We start from the raw sequence: 24,751 nt of genomic DNA on the forward strand, positions 1-24,751 counted from the left end.
CTCTGTCCCTGGCCTCCAATCCTCTAACTAACTAACGTTGGAAAACACTGTCTCCTCAGGATAGCATATCGTCTGACAGACAAACCAACTTCCCTCGTTAGGTAAGAACTATATTATACGTTTGTTATGATGACGTCATGCAGTTGTGTTGGAAACAGTTGGTCAGCAATTGTTTTATATTTAAAGCATATCAGGTCTGTAAGCATGTACAATATGAGATGAACTGATTTGAAATGATGACAAGGTGTTGACTTAGTTATAATTCAATATACATGGCCTTCAGTAATGTATTTAGGATATTACTTTGAGAATTTGATAAACCACTGAAAAGCCATACATAGACTGGATAGGGCTTAGGGTTAGGTGGATCACTATCAGCACTGTAACAGTAAAGCCTATTTCTCAGTCTCTATTTTAAGCATGTGGCTAGTACAGTACGGAACGTGTACAGTAGTATAGGAAGTTTGTGGGTACCATCCACTACCGTTGTGTCCTCGAGCAAGGCACTCGCTCCAGCATAACCCCTACATAGCTTCAGGGGTGCTGCATTGTGGTTGACCTTGTGCTCCTCGGAAGTGTCTGTATGTTATGTGTTTCTGTGCTGTCCTGGGGGTTGGGAGCAGCGCATCCTGCATTCCTAAGACAACTGATCAAAATAGTCACATGGCTAGCATATAACGAATATACTACATATCAACCTAGGATCAACGAGTTAGCCAGCTAACTTACCTAAATATTTAGAAATATTCATGTTTTGTAAATAGGCATGGTCTACTATTCTAATTTACTCAACAACCAAAAACACAAAGGCCGATCATAAGTTAATTGTTTTATTAACTAGAAAACCAATAGTTATTTATCAAAGTTAGCTGGCTAACTTATTGAACCTGCTTTGTAGTATACCCCTCAGACTCATGGTTCAGACAATAGGCAGACAAGACAGGAACAAAAATGGCAATTGTGGGAGGAGCACAAGGTCAACCTGGAGTTATGTAGGGGTTATATTCTAATATAATCAAATTGTTGTTGTCAGATGTAAACAACAGGTGTAGACTAACAGTGAAATGCTTACTTACGGGCCCTTCCCATATAGCAGCAAGCGCCCTGCTCAACGGCACAATGGCAGCTACTAACTTCCTAATAATATAGTTATATTTCTACAATTGTGTGTTTATCTCTAGCACTGTATGTCTTACAGCCCACTATATACTATATACTACATACAGTGCCTTGGGAAAGTATTCAGACCCCTTGACGGTTTCCACATTTTGTTAGGTTACAGCCTGATTTTAAAATGTATGAAATTGTTTTTTTCCCTCATCAATCTACACACAATGCTCCATAATGACGTAGCAAAAACAGGTTTTTAGACATTTTTGCTCATTTATTTAAAAAAATGAAATATTAAATTTACATACAGTACCAGTCAAAAGTTTGGACACACCTACTCATTCCAGTGTTTTTCTTTATTTTTACTACTCAAATCCAATTGAATTTGTTGCATGCGCTGAATACAACACGTGTAGACCTTACAGTGAAATGCTTACTTACAAGCCCTTAACCAACAATGCTTTAAGAAGTTAAGGGGGGGGGGGGGAAGTGTTAAGGAAAAAAATAGAAAATAAAAGTAACAAATAATTAAACAGCAGCAGTAAAATAAGTAAATGTGCGGGGGCACCGGTTAGTCGAGGTAATTGAGGTAATATGTACATGTAGGTAGAGTTAAAGTGACTATGCATAGATAATAAACTGAGAGTAGCAGCAGCGTAAAGAGGGGTGTGGGTTCAGGAGTCTTACGGCTTGGGAGTAGAAGCTGTTAAGAAGCCTTTTGGACCTCGACCTGGCTCTCCGGTACCTCTTGCCATGCAGAAGCAGAAAGAACAGTCTATGACTAGGCTGGCTGGAGTCTTTGACAATTTTTAGGGCCTTCCTCTGAAACCCCCTGTATAGAGGTCCTGGATGGCAGGAAGCTTGGCCCCAGTAATGTACTGGGCCTTCCGCACTACCCTCTGTAGTGCCTTGCGTTTGGAGGCCGAGCAGTTGCCATACCAGGCAGTGATGCAACCAGTCAGGATGCTCTCGATGGTGCAGCTGTAGAACATTTTGAGGATCTGTGGACCCATGCCAAATCTTTTCAGTCTCCTGAGGGGGAATAGGCTTTGTCGTGCCCTCTTCATGACTGTCTTAGTGTGTTTGGTCCATGATAGTTTGTTGGTGATGTGGACACCAAGGAACTTGAAGCTCAACCTGTTCCACTACAGCCCCGTCGATGAGAATGGGGGCGTGCTCGGGTCCTCCTTTTTCTGTAGTCCACAATCATTTCCTTTGTGTTGATCACGTTGAGGGAGAGGTTGTTGTCTTTGCACCACACGACCAGGTCTCTGACCTCACTGAAAAACATCCCCACAGCATGATTCTTCCACCACCATGCTTCACCGTAGGGATGGTCCAGGTTTCTCCAGACGTGACATTGGCATTCAGGCCAAAGAGTTCAATCTTGGTTTCATCAGACCAGAGAATCTTGTCCTTTAGGTGGCTTTTGGCAAACTCCAAGTGGGCTGTCATGTGCCTCTACTGAGGAGTGGCTTCCGTCTGGCCACTCTACCATAAAGGCCTGATTGGTGGAGTGCTACAGAGCTGGTTGTCCTTCTGGAAGGTTCTCCCATCTCCACAGAGGAACTCTGGAGTTCAGTCTGTGTGACCATTGGGTTCTTGGTCACCTGACTGACCAAGGCCTTTCTCCCCCGATTACTCAGTTTGGCTGGGCGTCCAGCTGTAGGAAGATTCTTGGTGGTTCCAAACTGTTTTCATTTAAGAATGATGGAGGTCACTGTGTTCTTGGGGACCTTCAATGCTGCAGAAATGTTTTGGTACCCTTCCCCAGATCTGTGCCTCAACATAATACTTTCTCGGAGCTCTACGGACAATTCTTTCAACCTCATGGCATGATTTTTGCTCTGACATACACTGTCAACTGTGGGACCTTATAAAGACAGGTGTGTGCCTTTCGAAGTCATGTCCAATCAATCAATTGAATTTACCACAGGTGGACTCCAATCAAGTTGTAGACACATCTCAAGGATGATCAATGGAAACAGAATGCACCTGAGCTCAATTTTGAGTCTCGTAGCATAGGGTCTGAATAAATAACGTATTTCTGTTTTTTTGTATTTTTTTTATTTGCAACAATTTCTAAAAAACAGTTTTCACGTTGTCATTATGGGGTATTGTATGTGTTCTATTTCTAGTGTGTAATGCAGTGTTCAATTTCTACTGTGTGTAATGCAGTGTTCAATTTCTACTGTGTGTAATGCAGTGTTCAATTTCTACTGTGTGTAATGCAGTGTTCAATTTCTACTGTGTGTAATGCAGTGTTCTATTTCTACTGTGTGTAATGCAGTGTTCTATTTCTACTGTGTGTAATGCAGTGTTCTATTTCTACTGTGTGTAATGCAGTGTTCTATTTCTACTGTGTGTAATGCAGTGTTCTATTTCTAGTGTGTGTAATGCAGTGTTCTATTTCTAGTGTGTGTAATGCAGTGTTCTATTTCTAGTGTGTGTAATGCAGTGTTCTATTTCTAGTGTGTGTAATGCAGTGTTCTATTTCTAGTGTGTAATGCAGTGTTCAATTTCTACTGTGTGTAATGCAGTGTTCAATTTCTACTGTGTGTAATGCAGTGTTCTATTTCTACTGTGTGTAATGCAGTGTTCTATTTCTACTGTGTGTAATGCAGTGTTCTATTTCTACTGTGTGTAATGCAGTGTTCTATTTCTACTGTGTGTAATGCAGTGTTCTATTTCTAGTGTGTGTAATGCAGTGTTCTATTTCTACTGTGTGTAATGCAGTGTTCTATTTCTACTGTGTGTAATGCAGTGTTCTATTTCTACTGTGTGTAATGCAGTGTTCTCCACCCTTATGTATATGTTACAGCCAACTATGTATTTATACAGTATTTGTCTGTATCAGATTGTGGTTATGTATCTGTTCAATTTCTGCAGTGTCTATGTTGCAGGTCATTATCTATCTGTTCTATTTCTGCAGTGTCTATATTGCAGGTCATTATTTATCTGTTCTATTTCTATAGTGTCTAATGAACTGCAATATATGTAGAAATAGAACAGATAAATAATGACCTGAAATATAGACACTGCAGAAATAGAACAGATAGATATTGCAAGTCATTATATACAGTTGAAGTCGGAAGTTCACATACACCTTAGCCAAATACATTTAAACTCAGTTTTTCGCAATTCCTGACATTTAATCCTAGTAAAAATTCCCTGTCTTAAGTCAGTTAGGATCACCAATTTATTTTAAGAATGTGAAATGTCAGAATAATAGTAGAGAGAATTATTTATTTCAGCTTTTATTTCTTTCATCACATTCCCAGTGGGTCAGAAGTTTACATACAGTCAATTAGTATTTGGTAGCATTGCCTTTAAATTGTTTCACTTGGGTCAAACGTTTTGGGTAGCCTTCCAGAAGCTTCCCACAATAAGTTGGGTGAATTTTGGCCCATTCCTCCTGACAGAGCTGGTGTAACTTAGTCAGGTTTGTAGGCCTCCTTGCTCGCACATGCTTTTTCAGTTCTGCCCACAAATGTTCTATAGGATCGAGGTCAGGGCTTTGTGATGGCCACTCCAATACCTTGACTTTGTTGTACTTAAGCCATTTTGCCACAACTTTGGAAGTATGCTTGGGGTCATTGTCCATTTGGAAAACCCATTTGCAACCAAGCTTTGACTTCCTGACTGATGTCTTGAGATGTTGCTTCAATATATCCACATAATATTCCTTCCTCATGATGCCATCTATTTTGTGAAGTGCACCAGTCCCTCCTGCAGCAAAGCACCCCCACAACATGATGCTGCCACCCCCGTGCTTCACGGTTGGGATGGTGTTCTTCGGCTTGCAAGCATCCCCCTTTTTCCTCCAAACATAACGATGGTCATTATGACCAAACAGTTCTATTTTTGTTTCATCAGACCAGAGGACATTTCTCCTAAAAGCATGATCTTTGTCCCCATGTGCAGTTGCAAACCGTAGTCTGGCTTTTTTATGGCGGTTTTGGAGCAGTGGCTTCTTCCTTGCTGAGCGGCTTTTCAGGTTATGTCGATATAGGACTCGTTTTACTGTGGATATACAGTGGGGGAAAAAGTATTTGATCCCCTGCTGATTTTGTATGTTTGCCCACTTATTTCCCTCATTAAAATGCAAATCATTTTATAGCATTTTTGACATGCGTTTTTCTGGATTTTTTTGTTATTCTGTCTCTCACTGTTCAAATAAACCTACCATTAAAATTATAGACTGATCATTTCTTTGTAAGTGGGCAAACTTACAAAATCAATCAAATAGTTTTTTCCCCCACTGTAGATAAGTTTGTACCTGTTTCTTCCAGGATCTTCACAAGGTCCTTTGCTGTTGTTCTGGGATTGATTTGCACTTTTCACACCAAAGTACGCTCTTCTCTAAGAGACAGAACGTGTCTCCTTCCTGAGCGGTATGACAGCTGCATGGTCCCATGGTGTTTACACTTGCGTACTATTGTTTATACAGATGAACGTGGTACCTTCTGGCATTTGGAAATTGCTCCCAAGAATGAACCAGACTTGTGGAGGTCTACAATTTCTTTTTGAGGTCTTGGCTGATTATTTTTGATTTTCCCATGATGTCAAGCAAAGAGGCACTGAGTTTGAAGGCAGGCCTTGAAATACATCCACAGGTACACCTCCAATTGACTCAAATGATATCAATTAGCCTATCAGAAGCTTCTAACGCCATGACATAATTTTCTGGAATTTTCCAAACTGTTTAAAGGTGCAGTCAACTTAGTGTATGTTAACTTCTGACCCACTGGAATTGTGATACAGTGAATTATAAGTGAAATAATCTGTCTGTAAACAATTGTTGGAAAAATGACTTGTGTTATGCACAAAGTAGATGTCCTAACCGACTTGCCAAAGCTATAGTTTGTTAACAAGAAATTTGTGGAGTGGTTGAAAAACAAATTTTAATGACTCCAACCTAAGTGTATGTAAAATTCCGACTTCAACTGTATCTGTTCTATTTCTACACTGTGTATATTGCAGGTCATTATTTATCTGTTCTATTTCTGCAGTGTCTATGATGCAGTTCATTAGACACTATAGAAATAGAACAGATAGATAACGACATGCAATATAGACACTGCAGAAATAGAACAGATAGATATTGCAGGTCATTATATATCTGTTCTATTTCTACACTGTGTATATTGCAGGTCCATATCCAGCTCTGCATATCTATGATTCATTCCCCAGACTATCACTATCAGTGGCAGTTACCGATCCCCACCATTATACCCACGGTGTAATAATGTGTATCCAAGTGTGTGTGCATGCATCTCCCAAAATAGGCCTACTGCTCTCCCCTTCTCTGAGCAGGATCAGGCAGCAGGGAGATTCCCCACTGCTTATCGTCAATACAGCTGTCAGCACACACCTACACACACACACTCACTCCCTCCCTCTCTCATTCCCTCTCTCTCTCATTCCCTCTGTCCTCTTACTCACTATCTCTCTCTGACTCACACACATTCTCTCCCTATCTCTCTAGCTCGCTCTCTGCAACTCTCACTCTCACTAACACACACACACACATTCTCTCCCTATCTCTCTAGCTCGCTCTCTGCAACTCTCACTCTCACTAACACACACACACACACATTCTCTCCCTATCTCTCTAGCTCGCTCTCTGCAACTCTCACTCTCACTAACACACACACACACATTCTCTCCCTATCTCTCTAGCTCACTCTCTGCAACTCTCACTCTCACTAACACACACACACACACATTCTCTCCCTATCTCTCTAGCTCACTCTCTGCAACTCTCACTCTCACTAACACACACACACACACATTCTCTCCCTATCTCTCTAGCTCGCTCTCTGCATCTCTCACTCTCACTAACACACACACACACACATTCTCTCCCTATCTCTCTAGCTCGCTCTCTGCATCTCTCACTCTCACTAACACACACACACACACATTCTCTCCCTATCTCTCTAGCTCACTCTCTGCATCTCTCACTCTCACTAACACACACACACACACACACACATTCTCTCACTCTCACTAACACACACACACACTCTCTCCCTATCTCTCTAGCTCACTCTCTGCAACTCTCACTAACACACACACACACACACACACACATTCTCTCCCTATCTCTCTAGCTCACTCTCTGCATCTCTCACTCTCACTAACACACACACACACACACATTCTCTCCCTATCTCTCTAGCTCGCTCTCTGCATCTCTCACTCTCACTAACACACACACACATTCTCTCCCTATCTCTCTAGCTCGCTCTCTGCATCTCTCACTAACACACACACACACACACACATTCTCTCACTCTCACTAACACACACACACACTCTCTCCCTATCTCTCTAGCTCACTCTCTGCAACTCTCACTAACACACACACACACACACACACATTCTCTCCCTATCTCTCTAGCTCGCTCTCTCCATCTCTCTCTCTCACTCTCTCTAACACACACACACAAAATAGCAATGCTCCCTTCAGTTGAATCGATAACAGTGTGTATGTGTGTTATTTCTCATACCTGAATGTTAACACTGTGTTTCTTTTCTCCTCTATACAGGTCTGTGGTTAACCAGCTGCAGCCATGTGTGACCAGACGTTTTTGGCCATCACCTTCGGGCCGTGTGACAGCTGCTCGGAGAACCGCCCCTTGATGAATCTATACATCAAGACTGAACCCATCAACTACTGCTCACTATGCATGGAGATTGTACGTCCCTTAACCCCTGACCTCTAACCAATCTAACTGCTCCATCCTGGACCAATACAATCTTTTAAGATCTTCACAAATTCCCAGGGGTTAGGGGTAGATTTGAGATTCTTGATGTATTTTTAGGGGGTTGGAGAGGACCCCATCTGAGAATGCAGCCTCCCTATCTGTCTCATATACAGTAGCAGAGAGCCTCTTTCAGCACACACACACACACCATTCCTGGATGAATTCACCACCTCATCTGATCTGTACTCCGTTCTCTCTGGCAGCTCATCCACACTTATAGCAACATTGTCTTTCACTTCTCTAAACAACAATAGGTGCAAATACACCTTTCAAAAAAGAACATACATTTAAACAAGGAAACTGCAATGTGGTAAAATAAAATAAGGAAAATGTGATTTTTTTCTGTCAAGTATTCTAAGTAATATTATTAGAGGAAAGTTGGGCTATATTTAGTGCAATTTCTACCAAACACAGTCATAGTGGCTTCTCTGGGGTGAGAAAAACAGACATATAGAAAGAGGGAGAGAGGGAAAGAGGTAGAGACTTGCCAGAGAGCGAGTGAGACAAGAGACAGGGAGAGAGAGGGGAGAAAGAGGTAGAGGCTTGACAGAGAGCGAGTGAGACAAGAGACAGGGAGAGAGAGGGGAGAAAGAGGTAGAGACTTGCCAGAGAGCGAGTGAGACAAGAGACAGGGAGAGAGAGGGGAGAAAGAGCACATCAGCGCGGCAGCAGCATCAGGGGCATATTCATTAGTCCAAACAAAAACGAGAGTTGATATTGGACAAATTCAGAAAGGTCTCTCCCCGTTTCGTTCCGTTTGCTTCCGTTTAAGAAACGGTTTGCAACAGAATCGGCGTAATGAATACACACCAGCTGTAGGAAGGCAGAGCCGCCTTGACTGGCGCGGCCAGCGCGCGACTAAAAACATCTGCTCTTGCCGTTCCCTTCTTTCGTTCCTCCTCTCCTCTAAAGATGGCGTGCCAGGGCCTTGCGAGCGGCGAGACTCTGAAGTCGCTGAAGGCGGAGAGCGAGACGCTGAGGAAGAAGCTCGAGGAGGAGCGGAAGAAGCTGCACGATGTGGAGTGTGAGTTTAATGGGAGGGAGGGAGAGGGGCCTCGTGATGCACAAAATGTTTACTGTCTGTACCCCAAACATGAAAGTTATGCAGAAACTGGTATTATATCCGTTATTATATACGAATGGAATTTGATATTCATGCCAAAAATCATCTGATATGTAATTTCCAGGCGTGCAGAGATTTGCCCGTGGCCATGAAACCGCATTAGATATGCTACCAGAATATAGTTAATTCAGTGCAACAGGGTGATCAAATAAAGATCCTATCTATTAATGTACACGACAATTCATTGTGATTACAAGAGTGTTTAACAGTGTGTGTGTCTGTGTGTGTGTGTAGTGGAGAAGGTAGCTGAGAAGGCGGAAGCTCTTGGTGAGTTAAACATGAAGACTCGGAGGACACTGAAGGGCCATGGCAACAAGGTGCTCTGTATGGACTGGTGCAAAGACAAACGACGCATTGTCAGCTCCTCACAGGTATGCACACACACATACACACACCATCCCACATTTTAGCCATGAACTGCTCCGCTTTCCTCCCTCTATTCTCCCTCCCCTGTCTCTCCTCCCTCTCCCTCTATTCTCCCTCCCCTGTCTCTCCTCCCTCTATTCTCCCTCCCCTGTCTCTCCTCCCTCTCCCTCTATTCTCCCTCCCCTGTCTCTCCTCCCTCTCCACTATCCCCCTATCCTCCTTCTATTCTACTGGAATTAGTGTATTGGTCACAACCCTGTCCATGGTGCTGAACTCCCTGACTCCACGTTCATCAATTACTCCTCCTCTTCATTCCTCCCTTCTTCCCTTCTCTCCCCTCTCTCCTCCCATCTTCATTCCTCCCTCCCACCTCCCATCTTCATTCCTCCCTCCTTGCCTCCTCCATTCTCAGACACACTGAACATGTTTGTCTCACCAGCCATTTAATGGTCATCTCTCCCTGTATGTCCATGTGAACTGTATGCTTATTTTCCTTGTCTTCTGTCTACCAGGATGGGAAGGTCATCGTATGGGATGCTTTCACCACCAATAAGGTTGGTAAAAGCAGCCTGAGTGTGTGTGAGTGCACTAATGGCAGCCTAATCCAGTCCCATGGTGGAGCGGTCTTAACTGGGCTTATTTACGTTAATGTATATGCACACTGTGTTCTAGGAACATGCAGTGACCATGCCGACTACGTGGGTGATGGCGTGTGCCTACGCCCCCTCTGGCTGTGCCATCGCCTGTGGGTGAGTCTGACCCTAACCTCTGACCTTTAACCCCTTAGCCCCAAGAAAGGTATTGGCTTGATGCTAAAGTACTGGCTTGAGGGCTTGATGTTAAAGTAACACCCTACAAATCTCTCTCTCTCTCTGTCTGTCTGTCTGTCTGTCTGTCTGTCTGTCTGTCTGTCTGTCTGTCTGTCTGTCTGTCTGACAGGGGATTGGATAATAAGTGCTCGGTGTACCCTCTCTCATTGGACAAGGACGAGAACTTGGCGGCCAAGAAGAAGTCGGTTGCCATGCACACCAACTACCTGTCCGGCTGCACCTTCACCAACTCTGACATGCAAGTTAGGGACTAGACACACACACACACACACACACACACACACACACACACACACACACACACACACACAGGCATAGACACACACAGGCATAGACACACTCAGACACACACACACACAACACAACGAGGAGAGGGAAGGAAATTGATTTGAGATTTTCAGAACAAGGAGGAGAGAATGGATAGAGGGAGGGAGGAATATTAGATGCGTAAGGCTGTTAATAATTCATCTCTGCTAGACAGGAGAGGAACTGTTGAGAATTCTAGCGGGATGAGGAGAGGGTGATGAGCGGAAGCGTGAGAGAGGAGAGACAGAAGAGGAGAGGAAACAGAGAAGTGGCCCATAGAGAGAGATGGCCCTCCATTGTGAGTGTATTAATAGACATTAAGAGGGCTTTATCTGTCAGAGCTGAAAACTCATACCTAGGAGCACACACACACAACCTATGTCTCCCTAATGCACTGGGGTCTGTTGGTGGGTGTTGAGGTGTGTGTGTGTGTGTGTGTGTGTGTGTGTGTGTGTGTGTGTGTGTGTGTGTGTGTGTGTGTGTGTGTGTGTGTGTGTGTGTGTGTGTGTGTGTGTGTGTGTGTGTGTGTGGAATAAAGCACAGGGCTTTGGCGAGTCGAGACTACATTGTCCCAGTCAATCTCAGTTCAGTCTCACTTTCATATCTTTATTGTCTGACGGGGATGTTTCATATCAACCATTTGGTTCCTAGTGAATACACAGTTAGCACATTTGGTTCCTTGAAAGTTGTAGGAATGTATGTTTTTGGTTTCACGTTGGTTGCGAGAACGAAGCCGGTAAAACAGATGTTCTGAGAACAGAAAATAACATTTTGCCTGTTCTGGGAATGTTTATTTTTAGGTTGTATGGAGGTTGTGAGAACGTTTTATTCTGATTCCATGAACGTTTTCTTAACACAGTGAGAATAGACATTATAGGTTATTTGGAGGTTTTAGAATAACTTCCTTAAAACGTTCACTGAATGTTTCAATAAGACATTTAATAACACTGCTAGCTTATTTTGGGTTAACTTTTTTGAAGTCCAAGCATGATTGGACACAGAAATGTATTTACTTAGTCATTAATCATGCAAACGCATGTATTTTTTGTGACACTGCATCAATGAGATTTGAACCTATAATCTAATGTTCTCTATCCATGGAATTAGTCCACTGCCCCACCAGGATGCAGCTAGCATGCCATGTTTTTTTACACATACAAAGCTGTTCATTTTGTCTATTCAAACAGACACCATTTCAAAGGAAATAAGCACACATTAAGATAAGGTGTGGCCAATGAATTGGCGCGGTCAACACACCTGAACACACTTAACAAGAGAGGATAGAGTTTCGTTGATGCTAAGAGCAGAATGTATATGTTTTTAAATAACTTTCTTAGAATGTTCTCTGAACGTTACTAAAGTTTTCTTGTAGTTTTTATGGTAATTTTTCTTAATGTTCTCGGCTCAATTTGAGAACTTTACTTTAAATAGAACCATGAGGAAACCTGTAGGAAACGTTATGCTGAAGTACTGACATTCACGCAGAAGAACGTTGTTTCTTAACGTTCTCTTAAATATTTGAGAACATTCCCAATGTCAAGAACATTACCAAAATTGAAATGCAATGTAACCATGTTTGAACTTTTAGGAAACGTTCTGTTAAAGTAATGAAATTCCAATACAATTATGTTTTTTTGTCAAGTTCCTTAAATGTGTTGAGAATGTTCAAAGCCAAGCAACTATTCTGCACCTTTCCCAGAAAGTTGTGGGAAGGTTGTATGGAAAATAACCATGGCACAACCACTCACTCACCAAGTTCTAAGAAACATATGGTTCTCAGAACGTTGTGCGCTAGCTGGGTACACCCCAGCAGTTAACCAGCTCTGTGTAATGGTCGTAGATTAGTTATATTACCCCAAACTACCACAAAAGGGTAGTAGGATCACACATTGCCCCATGTTTAAGAATACATCAATGTGTGTGTTTCAGTATTCTGATAAACTGTGTTGGCGTTTCTGTGTGTGTTTCAGTATTCTGATAAACTGTGTTGGCGTTTCTGTGTGTGTTTCAGTATTCTGATAAACTGTGTTGGCGTTTCTGTGTGTGTTTCAGTATTCTGATAAACTGTGTTGGCGTTTCTGTGTGTGTTTCAGTATTCTGATAAACTGTGTTGGCGTTTCTGTGTGTGTTTCAGTATTCTGATAAACTGTGTTGGCGTTTCTGTGTGTGTTTCAGTATTCTGATAAACTGTGTTGGCGTTTCTGTGTGTGTTTCAGTATTCTGATAAACTGTGTTGGCGTTTCTGTGTGTGTGTAGATCTTAACGTCCAGTGGTGATGGTACCAGTGCGCTGTGGGACGTGGAGAGTGGTCAGCTGCTGCAGAGCTTCCACGGTCACTCTGCTGATGTCCTCACTCTGGACCTCGCCCCCTCTGAGACTGGAAACACCTTTGTCTCCGGGGTCAGTGTGTGTGTGTGTGTGTGTGTGTGTCTCCTATCTATCTCTCTCTCCCTCCCCTAACATGTCTGTTTGTTCGTTCCAGGGTTCTGATAAGAAGGCTAACGTTTGGGACTTGCGCTCAGGGCAGAACGTCCAGTCGTTTGATACCCACGACTCTGACATCAACTGTGTCAAGTAAGTAGCATCATCCACATCAACCCTATCCCTTTATACAGCTTCACTGTCTACAGATCACTTATCCTTATAGTATCCACATAATCTCTACAGTACAGCTAACAGCATCCATCGACCCTAAACCTAACCCTTTTTATTATTGTTTTTTATTTAACCTTTATTTAACTAGGCAAGTCAGTTAAGAACAAATTCTTATTGACAATGACGGCCTAGGAACAGTGGGTTAACTGCCTTGTTCAGGGGCAGAATGACAGATTTTTACCTTGTCAGCTCAGGGATTCAATCAAGCAACCTTTCGGTTACTGGCCCAACGCTCTAACCACTAGGCTACTTGCTGGTTACTGGCCCAACGCTCTAACCACTAGGCTACCTGCCGGTTACTGGCCCAACGCTCTAACCACTAGGCTACCTGCCAGTTACTGGCCCAACGCTCTAACCACTAGGCTACCTGCCGGTTACTGGCCCAACGCTCTAACCACTAGGCTACCTGCCGGTTTCTGGCCCAACGCTCTAACCACTAGGCTACCTGCCGGTTACTGGCCCAACGCTCTAACCACTAGGCTACCTGCCGGTTACTGGCCCAACGCTCTAACCACTAGGCTACCTGCCGGTTACTGGCCCAACGCTCTAACCACTAGGCTACCTGCCGGTTACTGGCCCAACGCTCTAACCACTAGGCTACCTGCCGGTTACTGGCCCAACGCTCTAACCACTAGGCTACCTGCCGGTTTCTGGCCCAACGCTCTAACCACTAGGCTACCTGCCGGTTACTGGCCCAACGCTCTAACCACTAGGCTACCTGCCGGTTACTGGCCCAACGCTCTAACCACTAGGCTACCTGCCGGTTACTGGCCCAACGCTCTAACCACTAGGCTACCTGCCGGTTACTGGCCCAACGCTCTAACCACTAGGCTACCTGCCGGTTACTGGCCCAACGCTCTAACCACTAGGCTACCTGCCGTTACTGGCCCAACGCTCTAACCACTAGGCTACCTGCCGGTTACTGGCCCAACGCTCTAACCACTAGGCTACCTGCCGGTTACTGGCCCAACGCTCTAACCACTAGCTACCTGCCGGTTACTGGCCCAACGCTCTAACCACTAGGCTACCTGCCGTTACTGGCCCAACGCTCTAACCACTAGGCTACCTGCCGGTTACTGGCCCAACGCTCTAACCACTAGGCTACCTGCCGGTTACTGGCCCAACGCTCTAACCACTAGGCTACCTGCCGGTTTCTGGCCCAACGCTCTAACCACTAGGCTACCTGCCGGTTACTGGCCCAACGCTCTAACCACTAGGCTACCTGCCAGTTACTGGCCCAACGCTCTAACCACTAGGCTACCTGCCGGTTACTGGCCCAACGCTCTAACCACTAGGCTACCTGCCGGTTACTGGCCCAACGCTCTAACCACTAGGCTACCTGCCGGTTTCTGGCCCAACGCTCTAACCACTAGGCTACCTGCCGGTTACTGGCCCAACGCTCTAACCACTAGGCTACCTGCCGGTTACTGGCCCAACGCTCTAACCACTAGGCTACCTGCCGGTTACTGGCCCAACGCTCTAACCACTAGGCTACCTGCCGGTTACTGGCCCAACGCTCTAACCACTAGGCTACCTGCCGGTTACTGGCCCAACGCTCTAACCACTAGGCTACCTGCCGGTTTACTGGCCCAACGCTCTAACCACTAGGCTACCTGCCGGTTACTGGCCCAACGCTCTAACCACTAGGCTACCTGCCGGTTACTGGCCCAACGCTCTAACCACTAGGCTACCTGCCGGTTACTGGCCCAACGCTCTAACCACTAGGCTACCTGCCGGTTACTGGCCCAACGCTCTAACCACTAGGCTACCTGCCGGTTACTGGCCCAACGCTCTAACCACTAGGCTACCTGCCGGTTACTGGCCCAACGCTCTAACCACTAGGCTACCTGCCGTTTACTGGCCCAACGCTCTAACCACTAGGCTACCTGCCGGTTTACTGGCCCAACGCTCTAACCACTAGGCTACCTGCCGGTTACTGGCCCAACGCTCTAACCACTAGGCTACCTGCCGGTTTACTGGCCCAATGCTCTACCACTAGGCCTACCTGCCGGTTACTGGCCAAACGCTCTAACCACTAGGCTACCTGCCGGTTAACTGGGCCCAACGCTCTAACCACTAGGCTACCTGCCGGTTTCTGGCCCAACGCTCTAACCACTAGGCTACCTGCCGTTACTGGCCCAACGCTCTAACCACTAGGCTACCTGCCGGTTTCTGGCCCAACGCTCTAACCACTAGGCTACCTGCCGGTTACTGGCCCAACGCTCTAACCACTAGGCTACCTGCGGTTTCTGGCCCAACGCTCTAACCACTAGGCTACCTGCCGGTTACTGGCCCAACGCTCTAACCACTAGGCTACCTGCCGGTTACTGGCCCAACGCTCTAAACCACTAGGCTACCTGCCGGTTACTGGCCAACGCTCTAACCACTAGGCTACCTGCCTGGTTACTGGCCCAACGCTCTAACCACTAGGCTACCTGCCGGTTACTGGCCCAACGCTCTAACCACTAGGCTACCTGCCGGTTACTGCCCCAACGCTCTAACCACTAGGCTACCTGCCGGTTACTGGCCCCAACGCTCTAACCACTAGGCTACCTGCCGGTTACTGGCCCAACGCTCTAACCACTAGGCTACCTGCCGGTTTACTGGCCCAACGCTCTAACCACTAGGCTACCTGCCGGTTACTGGCCCAACGCTCTAACCACTAGGCTACCTGCCGGTTACTGGCCCAACGCTCTAACCACTAGGCTACCTGCCGGTTACTGGCCCAACGCTCTAAACCACTAGGCTACCTGCCGGTTACTGGCCCAACGCTCTAACCACTAGGCTACCTGCCGGTTTACTGGCCCAACGCTCTAAACCACTAGGCTACCTGCCGGTTACTGGCCCAACGCTCTAACCACTAGGCTACCTGCCGGTTACTGGCCCAACGCTCTAACCACTAGGCTACCTGCCGGTTACTGGCCCAACGCTCTAACCACTAGGCTACCTGCCGGTTACTGGCCCAACGCTCTAACCACTAGGCTACCTGCCGGTTACTGGCCCAACGCTCTAACCACTAGGCTACCTGCCGGTTACTGGCCCAACGCTCTAACCACTAGGCTACCTGCCGGTTACTGGCCCAACGCTCTAACCACTAGGCTACCTGCCGGTTACTGGCCCAACGCTCTAACCACTAGGCTACCTGCCGTTACTGGCCCAACGCTCTAACCACTAGGCTACCTGCCGGTTACTGGCCCAACGCTCTAACCACTAGGCTACCTGCCGTTACTGGCCCAACGCTCTAACCACTAGGCTACCTGCCGGTTACTGGCCCAACGCTCTAACCACTAGGCTACCTGCCGGTTACTGGCCCAACGCTCTAACCACTAGGCTACCTGCCGGTTACTGGCCCAACGCTCTAACCACTAGGCTACCTGCCGGTTACTGGCCCAACGCTCTAACCACTAGGCTACCTGCCGGTTACTGGCCCAACGCTCTAACCACTAGGCAACGCTCTAACCACTAGGCTACCTGCCGGTTACTGGCCCAACGCTCTAACCACTAGGCTACTGCCGGTTACTGGCCCAACGCTCTAACCACTAGGCTACCTGCCGGTTACTGGCCCAACGCTCTAACCACTAGGCTACCTGCCGGTTACTGGCCCAACGCTCTAACCACTAGGCTACCTGCCGGTTACTGGCCCAACGCTCTAACCACTAGGCTACCTGCCGGTTACTGGCCCAACGCTCTAACCACTAGGCTACCTGCCGGTTACTGGCCCAACGCTCTAACCACTAGGCTACCTGCCGGTTACTGCCCAACGCTCTAACCACTAGGCTACCTGCCGGTTACTGGCCCAACGCTCTAACCACTAGGCTACCTGCCGGTTTACTGGCCCAACGCTCTAACCACTAGGCTACCTGCCGGTTACTGGCCCAACGCTCTAACCACTAGGCTACCTGCCGGTTACTGATCTGGCCCAACGCTCTAACCACTAGGCTACCTGCCGGTTACTGGCCCAACGCTCTAACCACTAGGCTACCTGCCGGTTACTGGCCCAACGCTCTAACCACTAGGCTACCTGCCGGTTACTGGCCCAACGCTCTAACCACTAGGCTACCTGCCGGTTTACTGGCCCAACGCTCTAAACCACTAGGCTACCTGCCGGTTTACTGGCCCAACGCTCTAACCACTAGGCTACCTGCCGGTTACTGGCCCAACGCTCTAACCACTAGGCTACCTGCCGGTTACTGGCCCAACGCTCTAACCACTAGGCTACCTGCCGGTTACTGGCCCAAACGCTCTAACCACTAGGCTACCTGCCGGTTACTGGCCCAACGCTCTAACCACTAGGCTACCTGCCGGTTACTGGCCCAACGCTCTAACCACTAGGCTACCTGCCGGTTACTGGCCCAACGCTCTAACCACTAGGCTACCTGCCGGTTACTGGCCCAACGCTCTAACCACTAGGCTACCTGCCGGTTACTGGCCCAACGCTCTAACCACTAGGCTACCTGCCGGTTACTGGCCCAACGCTCTAACCACTAGGCTACCTGCCGGTTACTGGCCCAACGCTCTAACCACTAGGCTACCTGCCGGTTACTGGCCCAACGCTCTAACATTAGCTACCGGTTACTGGCCCAACGCTCTAACACTAGGCTACCTGCCGTTACTGGCCCAACGCTCTAACCACTAGGCTACCTGCCGGTTACTGGCCCAACGCTCTAACCACTAGGCTACCTGCCGGTTACTGGCCCAACGCTCTAAACCACTAGGCTACCTGCCGGTTACTGGCCCAACGCTCTAACCACTAGGCTACCTGCCGGTTACTGGCCCAACGCTCTAACCTACTAGGCTACCCTGCCGGTTACTGGCCCAACGCTCTAACCCACTAGGCTACCTGCCGGTACTGGCCCCAACGCTCTAACCACTAGGCTACCTGCCGGTTACTGGCCCAACGCTCTAACCACTAGGCTACCTGCCGGTTACTGGCCCAACGCTCTAACCACTAGGCTACCTGCCGGTTACTGGCCCAACGCTCTAACCACTAGGCTACCTGCCGGTTACTGGCCCAACGCTCTAACCACTAGGCTACCTGCCGGTTACTGGCCCAACGCTCTAACCACTAGGCTACCTGCCGGTTACTGGCCCAACGCTCTAAACCACTAGGCTACCTGCCGGTTACTGGCCCAACGCTCTAACCACTAGGCTACCTGCCGGTTACTGGCCCAACGCTCTAACCACTAGGCTACCTGCCGGTTACTGGCCCAACGCTCTAACCACTAGGCTAACCTGCCGGTTACTGGCCCAACGCTCTAACCACTAGGCTACCTCCGGTTACTGGCCCAACGCTCTAACCCACTAGGCTACCTGCCGGTTACTGGCCCAACGCTCTAACCACTAGCTACTGGGGCCTACCTTAACCACTAGGCTACCTGCCGGTTACTGGCCCAACGCTCTAACCACTAGGCTACCTGCCGGTTACTGGCCCAACGCTCTAACCACTAGGCTACCTGCCGGTTACTGGCCCAACGCTCTAACCACTAGGCTACCTGCCGGTTACTGGCCCAACTCTCTAACCACTAGGCTACCTGCCGGTTACTGGCCCAACGCTCTAACCACTAGGCTACTGCCGGTTACTGGCCCAACGCTCTAACCACTAGGTACTGCCGGTTACTGGCCCAACGCTCTAACCACTAGGCTACCTGCCGGTTACTGGCCCACACGCTCTAACCACTAGGCTACCTGCCGGTTACTGGCCCAACGCTCTAACCACTAGGCTACCTGCCGTTACTGGCCCAACGCTCTAACCACTAGGCTACCTGACGGTTACTGGCCACCCAACGCTCTAACCACTAGGCTACCTGCCGGTTACATGGCCCAACTCTCTAACCACTAGGCTAGCCTGCCGGTTACTGGCCCAACGCTCTAACACCTAGGCTACCTGCCGGGTTACTTGGCCCAACGCTCTAACCACTAGGTACCTGCCCGGGTTACTGGCCCACAAACTCTCTAACCACTTAGGCTTACCTGCTCGGGTTACTGGCCCTAACGCTCTAACCACTATGCTACCTGCCGGTTACTGGCCCTAACGCTCTAACCACTAGGGCTACCTGCCGGGTTACTGGCCCAACGCTCTAACCACTAGGCTACCTGCCTGGTACTGGCCCAACGCTCTAACCACTAGGCTACCTGCCGGTTACTGGCCCAACGCTCTAACCACTAGGCTACCTGCCGGTTACTGGCCCAACGCTCTAACCACTAGGCTACCTGCCGGTTACTGGCCCAACGCTCTAAACCACTAGGCTACCTGCCGGTTACTGGCCCAACGCTCTAACCACTAGGCTACCTGCCGGTTACTGGCCCAACGCTCTAACCACTAGGCTACCTGCCGGTTACTGGCCCAACGCTCTAACCACTAGGCTACCTGCCGGTTACTGGCCCAACGCTCTAACCACTAGGCTACCTGCCGGTTACTGGCCCAACGCTCTAACCACTAGGCTACCTGCCGGTTACTGGCCCAACGCTCTAACCACTAGGCTACCTGCCGGTTACTGGCCCAACGCTCTAACCACTAGGCTATCTGCCTCCCCTTCATACATCAACCTCTTCACTCCTCTCACACTCTCTCTTTCTCTCTCTCTCTCCCTCTCTGTCTCTCGCTCTCTCTCTCCAGGTACTACCCCAGTGGCGATGCTTTTGCCTCTGCTTCTGACGACTCTACCGTGAGTTTATAACACACTTATAGCATACTTATACTCCCTACTTAGTGCATTACTCTTCAACAAAGCCACCTAGAGTTGCTCCCAAAAAGCTCTAATCAAAGGTAGTGCACTTTAAAGGGAACAGGGTGACACTTGACAGATGATGGACCTTTGATGTGATTCTGTGTGTTGTGTGTGGCAGTCGGACACTCTGTCTCAATAACACCGTTGAGTTAATCGATTCTCTCCCAGAGATTCTGTTATCTTACTGTGATGTCACTGGTCAAAGACCACTCTTTCACATCATACAGTACATCTGTCAAAGCATCCCACTGTTTTACATTACTACACAGGTTTGTATTGTTTTAAGAAGTGTTATTCGGGCCAAGGAGCAAAAATACAATACATTACAATATAACTTTATTGTACATTATGGGAAAATTACAATGCAACTTTATTGTCTCTCATTAGGAAATATGCTGGGCTTTTGAGTTCACAGCACAGACAGAAACAACAACTAGCATGTGATGGGTTAAATAAAAAATTAAATAAAAATGTCCCATTGATTGTGTGTGTGTTCCAGTGCCGTCTGTTTGATCTCAGGGCTGATCGGGAGGTGTCCATCTACTCCAAAGACAGCATAATATTTGGTGCCGCCAGTGTCGACTTCTCTCTTAGTGGTAAGATGTGGACAATAGTCAGCAACTGTTTGACAAATAATACCTCTTTATTAGCTTCCTCTCAACAGAGACTAGAGTCAACTAAACATCCATTGGTCCTCCGATCATGAACAGATTTACAATTATGCTGTTGGACATTTACTGGTGTTGTTGTGGTGTTATTGGATGTTGTGCCAGGCAATCTTTCCCATCTTCACTTTGTCTCTTTCACTTTCTTTCTTACCGGGTGTGATGATGCAATAGATACGTTCACTGTATCTATTGCATCATCACACCCGGTAAGAAAGAAAGTGAAAGAGACAAAGTGAAGATGGGAAAGATTGCCTGGCACAACATCCAATAACACCACAACAACACCAGTAAATGTCCAACAGCATAAAAATACTATATGCATAGTATTTTACTAGACCCCCCCCCCCCCCCTGTACAAATAATTAGGATGCCACAAACTCCCTGAAAGCATGATCTTGTTTCTCTCACTGCTAAACTAGTTTGGGTTCTTGTGAGGTTTTTTAGCGGTCAAGGGATTTGACCGCCTTTTTAGCGGTCAAGGGATTTGATTTGATCTTATCTGATTTTGTGTGTAGGCCGAGACTGGATTCTATTCCCCAAAATGTTATTCCTCTGTGTGTTATATTATTGTAGAGGTACAAAGTCTTTCATTTTAGTTTTTATATGGCTGTATAAAAATGACAGTTTATTATCAAACTTGTGATAGAGATCACACTTCGGCCAAGAGGGGGATTTAATCTGTGATGTGGGAGAGGGAATTACCACTCTGCCATCTGGAGTTTTACTACATTTTACCACCACTGTATTCCATGGAACTTAGAGCTGATTTATTATTCCTTCTATCCACTCTATTAGCCTCTGTCAAATGTACTTTAAACTGTAATGCATCTGTTCTGTGATATCCTCCAGCATATTGGAGAATATTCTAGAATCTGACCCTTTCTACCCCTCCATCTCTGTATCCATCTTTATTTCTTTCTTTTTCTCTCTCCACCCCTCCTCCAGGTCGTCTGTTGTTTGCTGGCTATAATGACTACACCATCAATGTGTGGGACGTCCTGAAGGGGACCAGAGTAGCCATCCTGTTTGGTCATGAGAACAGAGTCAGCTCCCTCAGAGTCTCTCCTGATGGAACCGCTTTCTGCTCCGGGTCCTGGGACAACACTCTACGGGTGAGACACCAGGGGTAGGGGGGGCGGAAGGGAGATGAAACAAGGAGGGACAACACTCTACGGGTGAGACACCAGGGGTAGGGGGGGCGGAAGGGAGATGAAACAAGGAGGGACAACACTCTACGGGTGAGACACGAGGGGTAGGGGGGCGGAAGGGAGATGAAACAAGGAGGGACAACACTCTACGGGTGAGACACGAGGGGTAGGGGGGGCGGAAGGGAGATGAAACAAGGAGGGACAACACTCTACGGGTGAGACACCAGGGGTAGGGGGGGCGGAAGGGAGATGAAACAAGGAGGGACAACACTCTACGGGTGAGACACCAGGGGTAGGGGGGAAGGGAGATGAAACAAGGAGGGACAACACTCTACGGGTGAGACACGAGGGGTAGGGGGGGCGGAAGGGAGATGAAACAAGGAGGGACAACACTCTACGGGTGAGACACCAGGGGTAGGGGGGGCGGAAGGGAGATGAAACAAGGAGGGACAACACTCTACGGGTGAGACACGAGGGGTAGGGGGGGCGGAAGGGAGATGAAACAAGGAGGGACAACACTCTACGGGTGAGACACCAGGGGTAGGGGGGGCGGAAGGGAGATGAAACAAGGAGGGACAACACTCTACGGGTGAGACACCAGGGGTAGGGGGGGCGGAAGGGAGATGAAACAAGGAGGGACAACACTCTACGGGTGAGACACCAGGGGTAGGGGGGCGGAAGGGAGATGAAACAAGGAGGGACAACACTCTACGGGTGAGACACCAGGGGTAGGGGGGGCGGAAGGGAGATGAAACAAGGAGGGACAACACTCTACGGGTGAGACACCAGGGGTAGGGGGGGCGGAAGGGAGATGAAACAAGGAGGGACAACACTCTACGGGTGAGACACCAGGGGTAGGGGGGGCGGAAGGGAGATGAAACAAGGAGGGACAACACTCTACGGGTGAGACACCAGGGGTAGGGGGGGCGGAAGGGAGATGAAACAAGGATGGACCTTATCCTTTTTCGGACCTTATTTTTACAAATGTTTTATTTAACTAGGCAAGTCAGTTAAGAACAAATTCTTATTTACAATGACGGCCTACCCCAGCCAACGCTGGGCTAATTGTGCGCCGCCCTATGGGACTCCCAATCACGGCCGGATGTGACACAACATGGGCTAGAGAGAGGGGGAGAGGCTGAGAGTACCTATTTGTGGAAAACCCTGGTTCTGCAGAGTCATGCGTCAGACTATCCCCACAGTACATACTTCTGTTTTCCACTACAGGCACAGCCACAATATAGGACATGGAAACCACCACTGAGAGATACTGTAGTAGTTGTTCTTCATTAATGTCTGTGGGAGTATAGTAACACAGCCATAGTCTTCCTTCTGGTGAGCTCACTTACCGTACATCATTTTAGCAGACACGTTTATCCAGAGCGACTTAGTGGATGCATACATTTTCATACTCCCCCCCCCCATACTGATTCCCCGTGGGAATTAAACCCACAACCCTGGCATTGCAAGTGCCACGCTCTACCAACTAAGCCACACAGGACCACTTCTTCTCCGAGTTGCTCTGCCTCATAATCTACACCAGTCTGACAAAGGAGGATTCTCCATCTCCCCCAAAATCTTATTCCTATCAAGGTTTCTTCCTTCCAGGAGTTTTTCATTGTCACTATGCTGCTGCGTGCTCTTTGGGGTCTGGACCGGGTTACTGTAATATACTTTTTGACAAGTGTTGTTGTTTAAATGTCCTATTGAATGTGATTTACTGATGTTCTGTGCTCTTTCTCGGACAGATCTGGGCCTAGAGCTGCTGTGATGTCATCAGAGCGAGAACGAACCCCTGGAAGTCAGGGGTCAGAGGTTAAGGGTCAGGACTAGAGTCATGTGACCAGTCGACCCAGAGTGCCCATGGAGCACACCCTGCCGCAGAAAGAGTCTGCCTATAGAAACTATATTCAGTTACACACACACAATAATAAACTATCTAGGTTTGACTCACAGAGACTATTTATTTGACTGAAGTTGGACTATACCAAATGCTCATCAGGTCAATGAGTTCCTAAAGCTTTATTATTAGCAGTATTACAAGTATTATTACTATTGTATTACTAAAGTTAGTTGAGCACAGTTTTCCTCTATAGCAGGTTCTAGCCAATGCCATGCAGTACTGACCTTCCTGTATAGAAGCTAACTCACTGCCGCTTGTATGCTCTTAGTCCCCTTTAAACCTGCTTCACAGTCTGTAGTTTACCAGTCAGTTTTACCAGTCAGTTAGTCCGCCCAGAGTGTAACTCTTGCTCAGATCTAAAGTGCAATACTACTGTTATATAAAACCAGACCATAGACTGTGGCTAGCCAGAGAGGGAGAAAGAGGGTGTTTGAAGTATTGTTCATTTGTAATCATAGTCTTGTGAAATAAATACATTTTATTTAAATTATTGATTAATGGTGTCTTAAAAGTTTGTTTTATCCTATGGTTATGGTGGAAATGACGAAGAGGATGATGATATGGAGACAGGTAACGTTATTTCCATTACATCTGATTCTCTTCTAGCGGAACGACAATACAATTCAGGGAAATGCCATTTTGTGACGTTGCTTAGTGAGAGTATAAAGTCTGGCGAGAGCCTGGTGATGCGGAAATACGGTTGATGACAGCGATCCTCCTTCCGTCTGTACGTGGAGAAAGCAGTCTGATCGCTGGGAGGGTGAGCTTTTTGTTAACGTTTTCCTACCTAGAATATGCGATTTATTTTTCCTCAACTCGAACTATTCATGAATAAGCTTGTCAAGCTTCGGTTTTACAGACTGAGTGACTGGATCGATGTGGTTTGAGTCACCGATGTCGTTCGCTGCCTTGGTTTCTCTGGTCCTTTGTGTCAATCAGTACTACGCTAGTTAGCTATCAGCTGCTAGCCAGAAATGTCTGACGTTCGCGAGAAGCCCTGCTTATTCATATCCAAACCATGACTGGTGATCTATTTTCCAATGTTGATGTTGGAAATGTAAAAGAAGAAAATGTAAAACAATCCAACCACTTAACGTTAGCTGGATAGCTAATTTAGCTAGCTAGATTGCGATATATCATT

The 24,751-nt window shown here is 47.3% G+C and overlaps 2 protein-coding genes across 3 annotated transcripts in view; both read left to right on the forward strand.

Moving 5' to 3' along the window:
• Positions 1-24,097, forward strand: LOC115203340 (guanine nucleotide-binding protein subunit beta-5b). Its single transcript, XM_029767956.1, has 13 exons — positions 1-101; positions 7,665-7,814; positions 8,796-8,907; positions 9,241-9,377; positions 9,885-9,926; positions 10,045-10,121; positions 10,312-10,444; positions 12,765-12,908; positions 12,991-13,082; positions 19,780-19,828; positions 20,391-20,487; positions 21,505-21,671; positions 23,456-24,097. The coding sequence occupies exons 2-13, from the start codon at positions 7,689-7,691 to the stop codon at positions 23,465-23,467; spliced, it is 1,188 nt and encodes a 395-aa protein (XP_029623816.1). The 5' UTR covers positions 1-101; positions 7,665-7,688; the 3' UTR covers positions 23,468-24,097.
• The window catches only part of LOC115203341 (anti-apoptotic protein NR13), a 5,775-nt gene continuing 5,064 nt past the window's right edge, over positions 24,041-24,751 (forward strand). The window contains exon 1 of one of the 2 annotated variants that reach the window (XM_029767958.1): positions 24,041-24,180. In XM_029767958.1, the coding sequence (XP_029623818.1) occupies positions 24,136-24,180 (45 nt within the window). In that variant the 5' untranslated portion in view covers positions 24,041-24,135. Of the gene's footprint in view, positions 24,181-24,236; positions 24,371-24,751 lie in introns of those variants that run through there. The other variant, XM_029767957.1, reaches the window with a different exon arrangement.

The sequence above is a fragment of the Salmo trutta genome, chromosome 12, assembly GCF_901001165.1.
Source record: "Salmo trutta chromosome 12, fSalTru1.1, whole genome shotgun sequence".
Classification (NCBI taxonomy): Eukaryota; Metazoa; Chordata; class Actinopteri; order Salmoniformes; family Salmonidae; genus Salmo; species Salmo trutta.

What these genes read in the sequence shown, in the direction of transcription:
- LOC115203340 (XM_029767956.1), top strand. Translation starts at nt 7,689, where the DNA reads ATGTGTGACCAGACGTTTTTGGCCATCACCTTCGGGCCGTGTGACAGC. An exon ending in GCTCACTATGCATGGAGATT is followed by an intron (nt 7,815 to 8,795) that starts GTACGTCCCTTA and finishes TCTCCTCTAAAG; the next exon opens with ATGGCGTGCCAGGGCCTTGC. An exon ending in GCATTGTCAGCTCCTCACAG is followed by an intron (nt 9,378 to 9,884) that starts GTATGCACACAC and finishes TCTGTCTACCAG; the next exon opens with GATGGGAAGGTCATCGTATG.